The sequence below is a fragment of the Panthera onca genome, chromosome B2, assembly GCF_046562875.1.
Source record: "Panthera onca isolate mPanOnc1 chromosome B2, mPanOnc1 haplotype 2, whole genome shotgun sequence".
NCBI lineage: Eukaryota > Metazoa > Chordata > Mammalia > Carnivora > Felidae > Panthera > Panthera onca.
Genome location: NC_138343.1, coordinates 31,494,783 through 31,508,366, shown reverse-complemented (window position 1 = coordinate 31,508,366; position 13,584 = coordinate 31,494,783). Strand labels below are relative to the sequence as shown.

The following is a 13,584-nucleotide window of genomic DNA, read 5'->3' as shown; positions in this document are numbered from 1 at the left end:
AATTATGGCTTTCATTTTTGAAATTAAATATGGCATTCTTCTGGTTGCAATTATACAACTTCCAATATTACTGAATTATCGCTGGGGTCTAGGAACACAGTTTCTTCTGAAATCCAGGGACAATAATGACTTCTACTCAACTTCTACAGGATATTTTTAAGTTTCCACATTAATAGAAATACATTTTTCCAAGGTATGTGAGATAAAATTTCTATCCTTTTCTGACATGTTCAAATTTGCAATAAATTATTCTGAGAAATCTGAAATAATGCTTGAGAAGAATAGATTGGATTTCAGAATTTGGAGGCCACTATTGTCTTTGATAGAAAGGATACTTAGGCAGGAGCTGTGGGTGTCATTACATAAGATAAATGCAAATGTTGTCATTTCCAGAGGAAAGTAACAATGGTGATGAAAGAACTTTTGGAGGGACTAGAATTACTACGCGGTAATTTATGTAAAATGCTGTCATTCATTAAAAGGAGTAGTTGCATTGTTATGGATAAACCATGAATTAAACTAATAACAATAGTTTTAACAAAATGGACACTATTCTCTTCAGAAATTGAATGGGAGGTGGTGAGGTGGTGTGATGCAATGGCTGGCCTTCTGAGTTTGGACTCGCATATAGCTCCGCTCAATCTGGAGTGCGCCATTTACCACTTGTGTCCTTGCCAAACTTATTTAACATACACCCATCATTTTATTCTCTGCATCTGCAGGGATGCAAAGGGTATGCAAATCACTGAGATGATGTGAGGATTAAATATAAATATGGTGTATAAAAAGCTCTTGTATAATTCTGGGTGCAAAGTAAAATGCTCAAGATTTGCTCAGTAAATATTAGTCATTTTTATTGCAACGTGGTTTGTTCTCTGTCACTAGTCCATAAACAAGGACTGCTGATCAGACTGTGGTAGACTGGGAGTTAATGCAGAACTTTAGAAAGATAGTTGTCCTTTAAAGTCCATTCTGAATCTGAGATATTACATTTATATTAATATAATACATAATAATTATCTAAAGGTAGAAATATATATATTTAAAACTACATGTTGACATCAAAGAATGTGATTCATAGTATTTCCATTGTGTTCTCTTTCATGGACACTCTATAATGTATCCTTTAGCACCAGCTTCTTATTCTCTCCTTAGGATAAAGCAGGAGAAGGTATTATAATAATAAGAGCAGGGAACATAATAAAGGGAAAAAATTCCCAATAAAAAGAGGAAATCAGAGTGTGATCCAGGAGTGTGGATTGAACACATTTTCCACATAAAATATTAAAGTTTTTCTAAGCAGAGCTGTTATGTTAGAGTTTGAGTTTGAATCCTTTATTGATCTCTCCTCAGCCCCCTGCGTACTTTGATTTGGACAGTGGCCTTATCACTTTGTTAGGTTAAATGCTATACAAAGGAACTTTCAAGACCCTTCATTCCTTACAGATCATGTTCTCTGAGCCCCTTTTTCTATGCAAATTCTGGAGGTGCCTCCAACTCAATGACAGCATCAGCAGACAAACTTGAAAGCATTTTCACTCAGGTTAAGTTGTGAGTAAATTCCCATTTCCTTTAGTTTATCAGAGACCTTTCTACCCATAAGGAGGTAGAGATTATACTCTCCAATAAACAGGTGTAATTCTGTCATGTCATCAGTTACCAGGAGATGCTGCTCCTTGCTTGAGCTGTCCAGAGAATCACACCACTTTCCATTATCCAAGTAGCAGAAAGACTGCTATGCCTTCATTTCAGGGTGAAGGTTAAGTAATTTCCCCAAATCTACACTACTGATGGGTGCAATAAGGTCCAGATAAAAGGTTTCTTCATTTGCAATCATCGTCCCTCCACTCCCTCAGCTCCTAAAATCACTCAGACATACTTTAAACAACTCTGTCTTCACTGGAGAGACATGAATACTCCTAAAAGACTCAAACTTTTGTTTACATAACTGCCCTGCATAGAGCTGGCTTAAAATAGGGGCCCAATCAAATGTTTTACATACATTGGATGAAACCTTTCAAGTACTAGATTAAAATAATCCTTTCAATGAAGGAAGTCAGAGTTTCAGAAGAGGCTCTTGATTCTGAATCTCTGACCGGCAACTGATGATGCAGTGTATCTGTGATGCGGATTGGTTGTCAAACCTACATTACCCAATCCAGGAGCAGAGAAACAAATTCCTTGGTTGGTATTATTTAGGAGGGGGCTAAAGGAGGGTCTTAGTTCTCACTGAGACTTGCCTGTTCCCTTGTCCCCCGTCCTCTCTGTTCTCCAGCATGGTGTGCCTGTGTTTCCTGGGAGGCTCCTGGATGACAGCTCTGATGTTGATATTGATGGTGCTGAGCCCTCCCCTGGCTTGGGCCAGAGACACCCCACGTAAGTGCACTCCTTGGGTGGTGAGCTATTGTGGAGTGGGGGGAAAGAAAGAAATCAGTTTTGCCACTGTGTCCACGCCATGTGCCTTAGAAAATTGTGACATTTTCTTTAATGATGGCCCACCTTTATCATATAGATCCCCAATTCTATCCAAAACAAAAGGGGGCTGAATGCTTGCCCTCTCTATAAGAGCTGTGTAAGGGGCCTCCACATATAGAGGCCATTTCTTCTCAACTCTTCCCCAGTCAAAACTCTCCAGGTTTGAGTTTAATTCCCTCAGGGTCTTGAGAAGATTCAGAAATAATGATTTCAAATTAATTCCCATCAAGCAGTTCCCTTTATAATGTTGAGTTATGCTAGAAAATAAGAAAGTTTCTCAGAAAATTGGACAGAGAGTCAAAAGGAATTAGAAAGGTGTCTCCTAGAAGACCCTGTATTATGTCTTCACAGGATTAGTTATGTTGGTGCCTCTCTGTAATATGCGAGGCTGTATCAAGGGTTCTCTCCCATTATCTCCTTTCCTTTCTCCTGCACCTCAAAGTTTACAAGGCCTTTATCCCTGGACTGAAGGTTCTCTGACCAAAGTTGGGGCTAGTTTTATCTCTATTTCTCACCCTGGAGGTACAGCAGAGATCCTTAGTACTTGAAATGACATTTTAGATGAGAAGCACGTATGGGATGTTCTTTGGAGTCTTAAAGAACTTAAGATATCTTCTGAGAACCCGGCACAAGTTAATTTTTCATTATGAATCTATGTTGAACATTTCTATGGTGTCCGTTTCTCCTGCATCTTTCTGTTCTCTGGCCTGAGCCCACAGGAAGGGATTCAACTAGTATAGGATAAATTATATGCAATTATGGCTTTGTAAGCCAAAAATAGTCAACATCAGTATTTTCATATGGTTCTAACTATCTACCCTGAGCAGAGTACAGAGAGCGTGAAGGTGTTTACATTTCGTAGGACTGAAAGCCAAAATGCAAGTCAAGGAAATATATTGGCTGACTGAGGTGATGTCCCCAGATGGCATAGGTTTATTCCTCATGTTTTCTGTTTTTCCTTAATAGCCATGTTGGGTTGTTTCCACTTCCAGTTCCTATTCTTTCCCGAGCCATGTTGTCACCATTACTGTGAATCCCCCGTGTATGCAGAGACCTCAGCACTATCACAGATCTACGGGATGAGCTGAAACTTAATGAGATTTTTCTTTTTTCTTAAAATCACCCTTTCCTTACCTGTGATATTTTTTCCAACAGTAGAAGGAGAAGGAGGTAGTTTGTGTGAATTTCTCACAGGAAGTGGAGGAGATATAATGTATCATCAGAGTAAAAGAATGTTGGACCTGAGCCCCTTCTTGCTTTCCAGGATCCTCACAATGACTGATTCTCGGAGCCCTGTGTTTATCCATTGTATCACAGACATTTGTCTGAGCAGCTATGATGTACTAGGCTCTGTTCTGGGCTCAGTGAATTCTATTTGAATAGGCTAAAGATCATTACCATCATGGATTTTATGTAATGACAGAGGAGAAAGCCCGATAAACATTTAACAATAACAACAAAAATTGTGACAACAATAAGTACGCTGAAAAATAATACACCTGGTTGTGAAACAGACAGAATTGGATACGCCTGACTTCAGTTCAAGTGTGTAGGGAGCTCTCCCTGAGGAAGTGACATTGAGTTGAGATATGCCTGGTGACAGAAGCCAGCCAAATGAAGGATGTACAGGACAAGAGTTGTAGGGGGAGAAAATAGGATAAAGGTCAAGTGCGGGAAGATGTTTGCTGAGTGCAAGGGACAGAAGGAAGGCTGGAGAAGCTGGAGTGTAGGGAGCAAGTTGGGGAGTGCTCTCAGTACCACTACCATGTTTCCATCACTCAGGGAATGCCCCGTGTGACCCCATCATCAGTGCTCAGTATTTTCGGATCAGCACCTTTGACTTATTTGTTTGTTTGATTGTTTACGATTATAGGTATACATTTAGGCAGAGAATATCTTTTAAAGTTATTATTTACCTTCCATTTGGTTAGCATACAGCGTAATGTTAGTTTCAGATGTACAGTGTAGTGATTCCGCACTTCTATACGCTACCTGGTGCTCATCTCGGGTGTACATCTTATTCCTTGGACTTATTTAGATAAACTTTTACATACATTGAAGTGTCATATAATATTTTCTCATTCATCACATGACAGTTTTCGATGTCTTCAATTGGTAGTTCATTTGCAAACTCGGATGTAGCCCAAAGTCTTGCTAGGCAGTTTTTCAGGTTGGTTTATTAAATATTAGCTTTGTCATAACACTAGCCATTAACTTATTTCAGAAGATGTGGATTCATAGGCCTCTGTAAACTGCATCAAGAACAGAGTTTAAAAATTTTTTATACTTGATCTTCATGGGATGAGAAAATTCCTTGTTCAAAGATTGCAACATAGATGTCATACTTGGTGGTGGGGCAGGGGGAGAATTAGAAGCCAAAGCTTTAATTTTTATAAGAATTTGAGGAGTACAGTATGTGGAACAATTATACAGGGACAATTAACTTCCAGGTTTCTCCCAGTCCAGCTTACGTCTCATGAACGAAGCCCATTGATACAAAGTGGTTTTGAACCAAATAAAATATGTATCTGGTTATCCATATTATCTCTTTTGAAAACTAATGCACAAGTAAAATATTTGTCCCTTTCAGGCATCCTGGATTTTGGCTTTTTCCAGTGTCTGCCCACTTTGATTTGGGTAAGCCTGAAGCATTAGCACACCCAAGAGCAATCATCTTTTGGTTGGAATTCATAGTAACTTTTCATACTCTCTTGTTAGGCAGTATGAATTTTTTTTTCAGAATCTGGTCTCAGTGAAGAGCCATTTTTTCCAGAAAAATAAATTTGTTCAGTATCAAAGATTTTTTTTTTTACCAGATATAATATTGGCAAAGTTTTCAGTGTAATTCTCAGCTGACATAGAATTAACATTGGCTTTTTTACCACAGATTTTTCAAGTGGTGTAACAGTGGTTCTCATATGGGGACTTCAAGGGACATTTGGCAATGTCTGGAGCCATTTTTGGTAGTCACTTGGGGCTTTTTCCTGACATCTGCTAGGTAGAGGCTAATGATGCTAGTAAACAATCTACAATGTACAGAACAGGCTTCCCACAAAAAATATCTCGTCCAAGATGTCAAGAGTACTGATGTTGGAAACACTGGTTTATACTCTGCTGCTTCTAAAACCTCTAGACTTACCCTTTATACACACACTTACCTTCCAATTCAGGTCTTTGTGGTGTAGTTTAGCTTATTTTATTAGAAAAAATAATAAGATCAACAGTTCATAGATTGAACACTTTCTTGCTGAGTCCACTCAGTCAATGCAAGCTCGAGATCTTCATCTTTTATTCTTTGCCTTATGCAATGTTTTATAAGATTTCATGATTTCTTGATCATCAGCATCTCTGTTAACTTTCAACAGCTTGCCTTATGAGTCATCAATTGTGACTGTCACAAGTATTTTTCTGTAAAATGTATCAAACTTGTGCAGTAATGCTACATTCTGTTCTGTTGATAATGTCAAGAGCTCCTTTTATTTGTCTCATTTTTAAAGGTACAGGTATTTTTAAACTATTTTTAAAATGTTCATGTCAATTCCACTTGAATAAAAAATTTTTCTTAGTTCAATTAAACAGAAAATAAAACATCAAAATATATACATACATGTATGTTTATGTGTCATGTATGTATATGTGTGTATACATATGTATGCATATGCATGTATGTACATATGTTATGATGTGTGTGTGTTTATATATTGAAACTCCAGAAGCCCTTGTGACTGACTGACCAATAAGAGGTCTGACGTGTTTGACCCTTTATCTCATCAGGTTAGATTTGGCAAAAGAGTTTGGCATCAAAACTTGTAAAAAGATCTGGTTTCCTAGGTTTCTGGAGTTTGAAAATTCCAGGTAAGGACTTGAGGAACTGTAGTGCAGTCATGGTTTTAATATCCTTAAAACTCTTCAGTAGTTTCCCATTACGTGTAGTATGAAGTCAAAATCCCAACATCACCTGTGAGGCTTTTACTGCCACCTCCACGTGATTTCTCCAGTCTAACCTTTTGCCTTCCTTTGTCCCATTGTGCTTCAGTGAACTCTCTTTTTCCATTTTGTTGAGGAAGTTCATCAATTCTTTCAAGATTTTGCACATTGTATTACCTTTCCCTGAATTATCAAACACACACACGCCCACTAGTTCACATCTAGTTACTCCTTCCTGTCACATCCTAAACATCCCCCTTGAGACCACCTGTCTGGCACCCTAAGGAAACTCAGATCACCCAGTTATCCTCTGCTCTAGAACTGCAGGCTTGTCTTGTGACATTTCTCCCCCCAGGTAAATAAAGCCCTGCCTGGCTGGGTTTTGTCCATCACTTTCCATAAATTTTAACCCGAGAGTGGAGGGCATGTGGGGGTGTTTCCCTTCTCTGGGTTCGCAGGGGCCTGAGTCAGCTCAGCCCAGACCAAGTGTTGGGTGGGGGTGGGGGAGGGGGACGCAGGTGGGACGTGTGTCAGGCCAGGAAAGGGCTGTGGGAGGCGAGGAGGGAGGTGGGTGTCTGCCGGGGGGAGGCGTCCAGGAGGAGGCGGTGAGGGGCAAATCCTCAGGCTGGGAGGTCCGCCTCTGAACCAGAACCCAGTGACCCGGAGAGGCTCCCAGAAGAGGGGTCACCTCCCCGCCTCCCCCCGCCCCCACCGGCAGAGGAGAGAAGAGCCATGGGTGCTGGTGGTTTGGGGGTGCGGGTGGAGCCCCGAGGGGTGGCGGCGACAGTGTCTTCCAGGAGCCCCTGTGTGACCGCGTCGCCCTGTCCCCACAGCACATTTCTTAGTCATGGGGAAGTCTGAGTGCCATTTCACCAACGGGACGGAGCGGGTGCGATTCCTGGCCAGATACTTCTATAACCGGGAGGAGTTAGCTCGCTTCGACAGCGACAGCGAAGTGGGGGAGTTCCGGGCGGTGACGGAGCTGGGGCGGCCCATTGCCAAATACTGGAACGGGCAGAAGGACTTCATGGAGCAAGAGCAGACAGCGGTGGACTGGTACTGCAGACACAACTACGGTGTTGTTGACAGCTTCACGGTGCAGCGGCGAGGTGAGCGGGGCAGGGGGGCTGGGGCGGCCGGGGCTGCGCGTGTGCGACTGTGAGACAGAGACTGGGTCCCAGTGAGCCTACAGGGTGTTGAGCAAGAGCACGTCACGGGGATCCCTGCGAGAGTGCGACGTCGGGTAGTGTGTGCTGTGTCTGTGGGGTGGGGACAGTGTGGTGTGTCCTTGTGTGGCTGTGGGGACCATGTTTTGTGACTGTGGGGAGGGCGTGGTTGTGTCCATGTGTGACTGGGGACAGTGTGGCTGAGTCTCTGTGTGACTGTGAGGACCATATGGTTGTGACCGTGGGGACAGTGTGGTTGTGTCCATGTGTGACTCTGCGGAGGGCGTGGTTGTGTCTATTTGTGACCGTGGGGACAGTGTGATTGCGTCCATGTGTGACTGTGGGGACAGTGTGGTGAGTCCGTGTGTGGCTGTGGGGACCATGTTTTGTGACTGTGGGGAGGGCGTGGTTGTGTCCATGAGTGACTGTGGGGACAGTGTCGTGTTTCCTTGTGTGGCTGTGGGGACAGTGTGGTGAGTCCGTGTGTGGCTGTGGGGACAGTGTGGGAGGGGTGCCCTGTGATGTGAGGGGTTCAGAGAATGAGTGTGTGGGAAGGGGGGGCAGTGCATGTGGAGAGAGTGGGTGTGGGGGAGGCAACAGGAGGGGACATTGGGCATCCTTGGTGGCCCCTGAGGCAGAGGTGAGGGGGGCTCAGGAGCTCCAGCTGGAGGGCACACTGGGCAGGTGGTTGGAGACCTGGGGAGGGAAGTGGAGGGTGTCCTGGTTGGGGTGAAGGCTTAGGGGAGGTTAGGGGAGGGGAAAGTTAAGAGATTGGGGAGATGTGAGGAGGCCTGTCACCTTCTGTTCCTGACACTCACCCTTCTTTTTCTGAAGCCCCTGAAATACGTGTGCCTGTGTCTGTATGTGCTACCATTGCAGTGAGGAAAATGGCCAGACTAACCGTTGAAGATTTGCGGGGACTTCTGAGGTCCCTCTGACATTTCTATTTTTTTTTAATGTTAATTTTTGAGAAGGAGATCCAGTAAGACAGAGTGGGAATGGGGGAAGAGCAGAGGGTGAGATAGAAAAAGTGCAAGCAGGGGAGGAGCAGAGAGAGAGAGGGAGGTACAGAATCCCAAGGAGGCTCCAGGTTCTGAGCTGTCGCCCAGAGCCTGCCCGGGGATTCGAACCCAGAAACTGCCAGATCATGACCTGAGCCAAGTGGGACCCTTAACTGACTGAGCCACCCAGGCTCCCCAAACCCTCCTGATATTTCTGGGGCTTCTTTTAGGTCTCAACTTCCCGCTTTTTGTTCTCTTAGAGTATGTATTCTTACATTCTTGAAATGATTGTGAAACCAGGTATCTTAATTATAATTTTGTTACTAAATGTATTGATGTTACTGTTTTTATAATGTTGAAAGTATTTAAGGAGTTGCATATTATTTCCTTATATAGTTGTAACAATTCACCTCACGTTCCCCTTTGTTAGATCTTTTTTTCCCAATATTGCAAATACTCGGTTGAAATTTTATATCTTTTTTATTTTTAATGTATATTCCTTTGATTTTAAGGTCCTTGGATTTTTTTTTTTTACATATCTATTGGCTAATTGTTGTTACTGATGTAAAAATTATCTACTATTATCTCGGGGATTCTGGTATTTTTCTCAGTGATTTTAGGTGTTTTCTATGCATAAGATTATTAATGCTTTGCTGATAGTCGATTCAGCATTTTCTCTAGTCTGTGGCTTATATTTTGACACTGTTTATTAATTTTCATGCTAGGAATGTAAACATTTATATTTAATGAAATATGCTACAAAAATTGTTAGCAAAGCTTTGTCATCAATCTTGAATCTACCATTTTACGATATTGTAAAAATGGTTTCATCATATATTTCCTTTCTTAAAAACAGTATTTATTGAGGCTAGTAGTGTAAGGGATTGTCTCTGCACTAAGGATACCTGTTAAATAGTCTCAGTCTCTGCCCTGAACTCAAATGTCAGCTTTCAAAGGGAGACAATTATAAAGGTATAACAATTCCAATAACAGTAATTTTTTATGCTGCACAGAAAGATTGATCATCTGAGTGCAATTATGAGAACTTTTTAAAATCAATGAGTTTCCTTGTTCCTTTCCCTCTCTTTCAGGACTCACACTGTTCTTGCAATTAAACAAATAGGCTAGAGTATCTCCTCTGTCTTTCCTGCTTCCGGGGGAGAACCATTTGTGTGGTGTTGTAAGGTGTGAGTGGAGCATTTCCAGGGTTTCATACTCTATATGTTTCATATTTCCCTATCTACCTCAAGCTGTTCTCCAATTTACCCATGCTGCTTTAAATAATATTTTCTCTGTAATTAAACAGGGTAATAAGTACTTAACATATATTGAAGGCTAAACTCCAATCATCACTTTGCATACTTTAGGTGCATTAATCCTCACAGAACTGTAAGAGGTAAGTATTACTGTCTCCTTCGATAGAGGAGAAAGCTGGGGTGCAGAGGAATGTAATATTCTTCTAGGATCAATCAGTAAGGAGCAGAGCCTATATTTGAGCTCAGTCAGCCTGCTCCAGAAATCATGCTTTTAATTGAGACACTATATCCCTTGCAAAATGTGTAAACAAAGAATTCCACAAGGAATAACTACCTCTCACTATGAAAAACAAACCCCACAAATTTCCTCAACATCTCTCAAACTTAATGGACCCGTACTGTCAGGATTGAATTCAAGACTCATGATACTGGCTGGTACTTGGCCACGTGGCCAGCTTTGAGGGAGGCCTGCACGAGATGCAGCCTGGGACCAGAGACCGGAGGCAGGAGGGCAGCCAGCCAGGGAGACTCACTCTGTCGTCCTCACTTAGTCCCGCTACCACTTGTCTTCTAGTTGAGCCGACAGTGACCGTGTTTCCCTCGAAGACGCAGCCCCTGCAGCACCACAACCTCCTGGTCTGCTCCGTGAATGGTTTCTATCCAGGCCACATTGAGGTCAAGTGGTTCCGGAACGGCCAGGAGGAGGAGACTGGGGTCGTGTCCACAGGCCTGATCCGTAATGGAGACTGGACCTTCCAGACCCTGGTGATGCTGGAAACAGTTCCTCAGAGTGGAGAGGTCTACACCTGCCACGTGGAGCATCCAAGTCGCATGAGCCCTATCACCGTGGAATGGAGTGAGAAGCTTTCTGATCCCATAAGTTCCTCACCCAGCAGGGAGGGGACTTTGCTTTGCCTTTTGTGCTTCTGGCACATCCTCCATTGTATAGGGACCTTCTGGGCAGGAGGGGAATACAATCTTGGCTCTGCCTTTTATTAGCTCGGTCACCCTGCACAAGTTACTTGAACTTCAAGGAGCTCCTCATCCATAGATATTGAAGTAGTGGATTTGTCAAAGTTGTGATATTTAAAAAGTTCAATACCTAAACCTTGTATCTATGAAATGGGATTTAAATTTTTCCCCCCAGAAATTGCCACTTACTCTATTTCTTCCAGGGCAGGCTTCATTCCTCATTCTCAAAGTTCTCAATCCAGAGTCTCCAGCAGGGGAGTTGGATTTGGGGTAAAAATCACTAAAGCTGCTTCTTCTCTCAGGGGCTCAGTCTGAATCTGCACAGAGCAAGATGCTGAGTGGAATCGGGGGCTTTGTTCTGGGTCTGCTCTTCCTGGTGGTGGGGCTGTTCATCTACTTCCGGAATCAGAAAGGTAAGGCACCTGTTGGTAGCTGGGCCTCCCTATAGACCTTGTGGGAGAGAAATACAGCTTTGATCGCATAAACTCCCTGTGGACCAGTGGCCTTGAAGGATGCCTTTCCTTCCCCATGTGACCTCAGATTTCCTAGATATCCAGACAGCAAGGGTCCATGGTTACTGTGCTTCAGCATAAGAGGTTATGGGTTATAGAGATAAGAAAGAAGTTAACAAGACGGATATCTTGGGTTGGGGTCCTGGGCCAAATCAGGAAGAGCTATGAAAGCTAATGAAGCCACAACAGATTTGTGTGACAGAAACTTCACAGGCCACATCTCTCCCTTTCTGATCCCGCTGGCATCATGCAATGTGGGTTGTGGTGTTAGGTGGGTCTGGGGTTGGGACCTTGTATGTGGGGACAGATTTACCTGTGTCTCTGTTAATGTATGTTTTCCCTTTTCTTTCCCAGGACACTCTGGACTTCAGCCAACAGGTAATGCTCTTTGACCCTCTTTAGAGATAGAGTTGATTATCCTGGAACAGATGGTGGAGGTGAAAAGACAGAAACAATGTCAAAGACTTTGGATCTGACTTCTGCTCAGGCAGTTAACTGAAGCTTCTTCTCTCCACTTACTAAAAGGCCTGCATTGCAAATAGCTTTAGATCAGGATACTTAAGAAAGAATATGTTCTTTTTCTTACTGTGGTGCTTTAACACGAGGCCCTGGGAGAGGGGAGAGGAAGCTGCTTGTGGAGGTGGGTCTGGGAACAACACTCTGCTCTGTCTTCTGCAGGACTCCTGAGCTGAAGTGGAGATGCTGACACTCCAGGAAGAACCTTCTTTTCAGGCTTCCTCACACAGTGAAAACGTTTCCTGTTTGGCTCGAATTCTTCCACAAACACAGTGTTTTCTCAGGATTTAGTTTGCCCTGGGTTTAGTGACCCTGCAGAACCTGTCCTCCCTGATGGCTCCCTCCACCCCGTCCTTGACCTGGAAGCCCCAGTACTGACTGCAGTTCCTTATCTTCATTCTCTCCCAGCTCCCTGTGTATTCAGCCCTTAATGCCTCCTTTACATTGGAACTCACCTCTGTTCATGTGTCTTTATCAGCTTTTCTCAAATAAACATGGAGTGACAATCATCCATTTCATATAGTTTCAAGGAAAAGAAGTAGTGAAAAAAAGGGAGAAAGGGAGGATTGCAACAAATTACAATATTGGTTTTTATTTATATTCCAGAATTTGGGTCAGATGTGGATCTGGAAGGTATCTTTGTATCATGTCCTTTTATACTTGGTCTTTTTCCATTCTGTAATTAGGCGTATTTTCAGGAGCTAGGAAATGGAGCTTCATGGCCCATATGATGCTGGTGTCCTACACCTGTGTGTTCTCAAAGACAAACACAGAAGTCCCTTTGCACAAGAGAGGGGAAAAAAATATCAGAAATCCACTAACTTATAATGATATGACACCCACAAAATTTTTGTACTCACTTTGTTTCCTTTCCCAGATTTTTTATTTTACTTTTCATATTTTTATTTCATTTTATTTTTAAGTAGGCTCCACGGCCAATGTGGAGCTCAAACTCATGACCCTGAGATCAGGAGTCGAATGCTCCACTGACTGAGACAGCCAGGTGCCCCTTTCCTTGATTTTTCATATTAAAGTCTCTAAACCTATGGAAACCCCTTTCATTAGCCTGACGGTGGGCTGTATCTACACTTCCATCACTTTCTGTGTCTCAGATAAACATCAGTGGCATGCTGACACTTTGGCTTAAGACACATCCTTCCCCATCCTTCCCCTTAGACCATCAGGACCAAGCTACAACTCTAGTGGGAAGAGGTATGTCTGAGGCCTTCCAGATTGTAAGCAAATGTGTCGTCTGTACGGGAACATCCTGTATGGATCTCATCTTAGAAATCCAAGGCAATGCTGGGAAACAAAGAAGGAAATTATGAATACTCTAATGTGCATACAAACAGTGAAATACTATGTAGCTAGAAAAAAAAAAAACCTTGCTTACAATAATCTCCACTTCTGTACAGGTAAGGAGAGTTTGTACAACACACAACATTTTGTGTAATAGGATCAAGGAAGAGAATAGGAATACATAGCTATATCAATTCAATTTATCTGCATCCATCTATCATTATCTCTTTCTCCATCATCTATTAAATCTATTTACTTTTTTATATATGACAATGAAAGGACTTTTAAAAAATGTTTGCCTCTTGGGCACGAGGGAATAGATTGAAGGGAATAGGAATGAAAACTGAACTTTTCTGAAAGTGTCTTATTTGATAGTTTTTTAATTTCAAAAATTTCTTTTAGAGTGAGCCTTTAGTGAGGACCAGGGGATCAGAGAGAGAGAGAGAGAGAGAGAGAGAAT

The 13,584-nt window shown here is 42.6% G+C and overlaps 1 protein-coding gene across 1 annotated transcript; it reads left to right on the top strand.

Annotated features, from left to right (window-relative positions):
- Positions 1-2,214: 2,214 nt before the first annotated feature.
- Positions 2,215-12,334, top strand: LOC132667909 (DLA class II histocompatibility antigen, DR-1 beta chain). Its single transcript, XM_078446802.2, has 6 exons — positions 2,215-2,376; positions 7,236-7,511; positions 10,400-10,681; positions 11,100-11,210; positions 11,664-11,687; positions 11,988-12,334. Exons 1-6 carry the CDS (start codon positions 2,277-2,279, stop codon positions 11,999-12,001), a joined length of 807 nt encoding a protein of 268 aa, XP_078302928.2. The 5' UTR covers positions 2,215-2,276; the 3' UTR covers positions 12,002-12,334.
- The last annotated feature ends 1,250 nt before the right edge of the window (positions 12,335-13,584 follow it).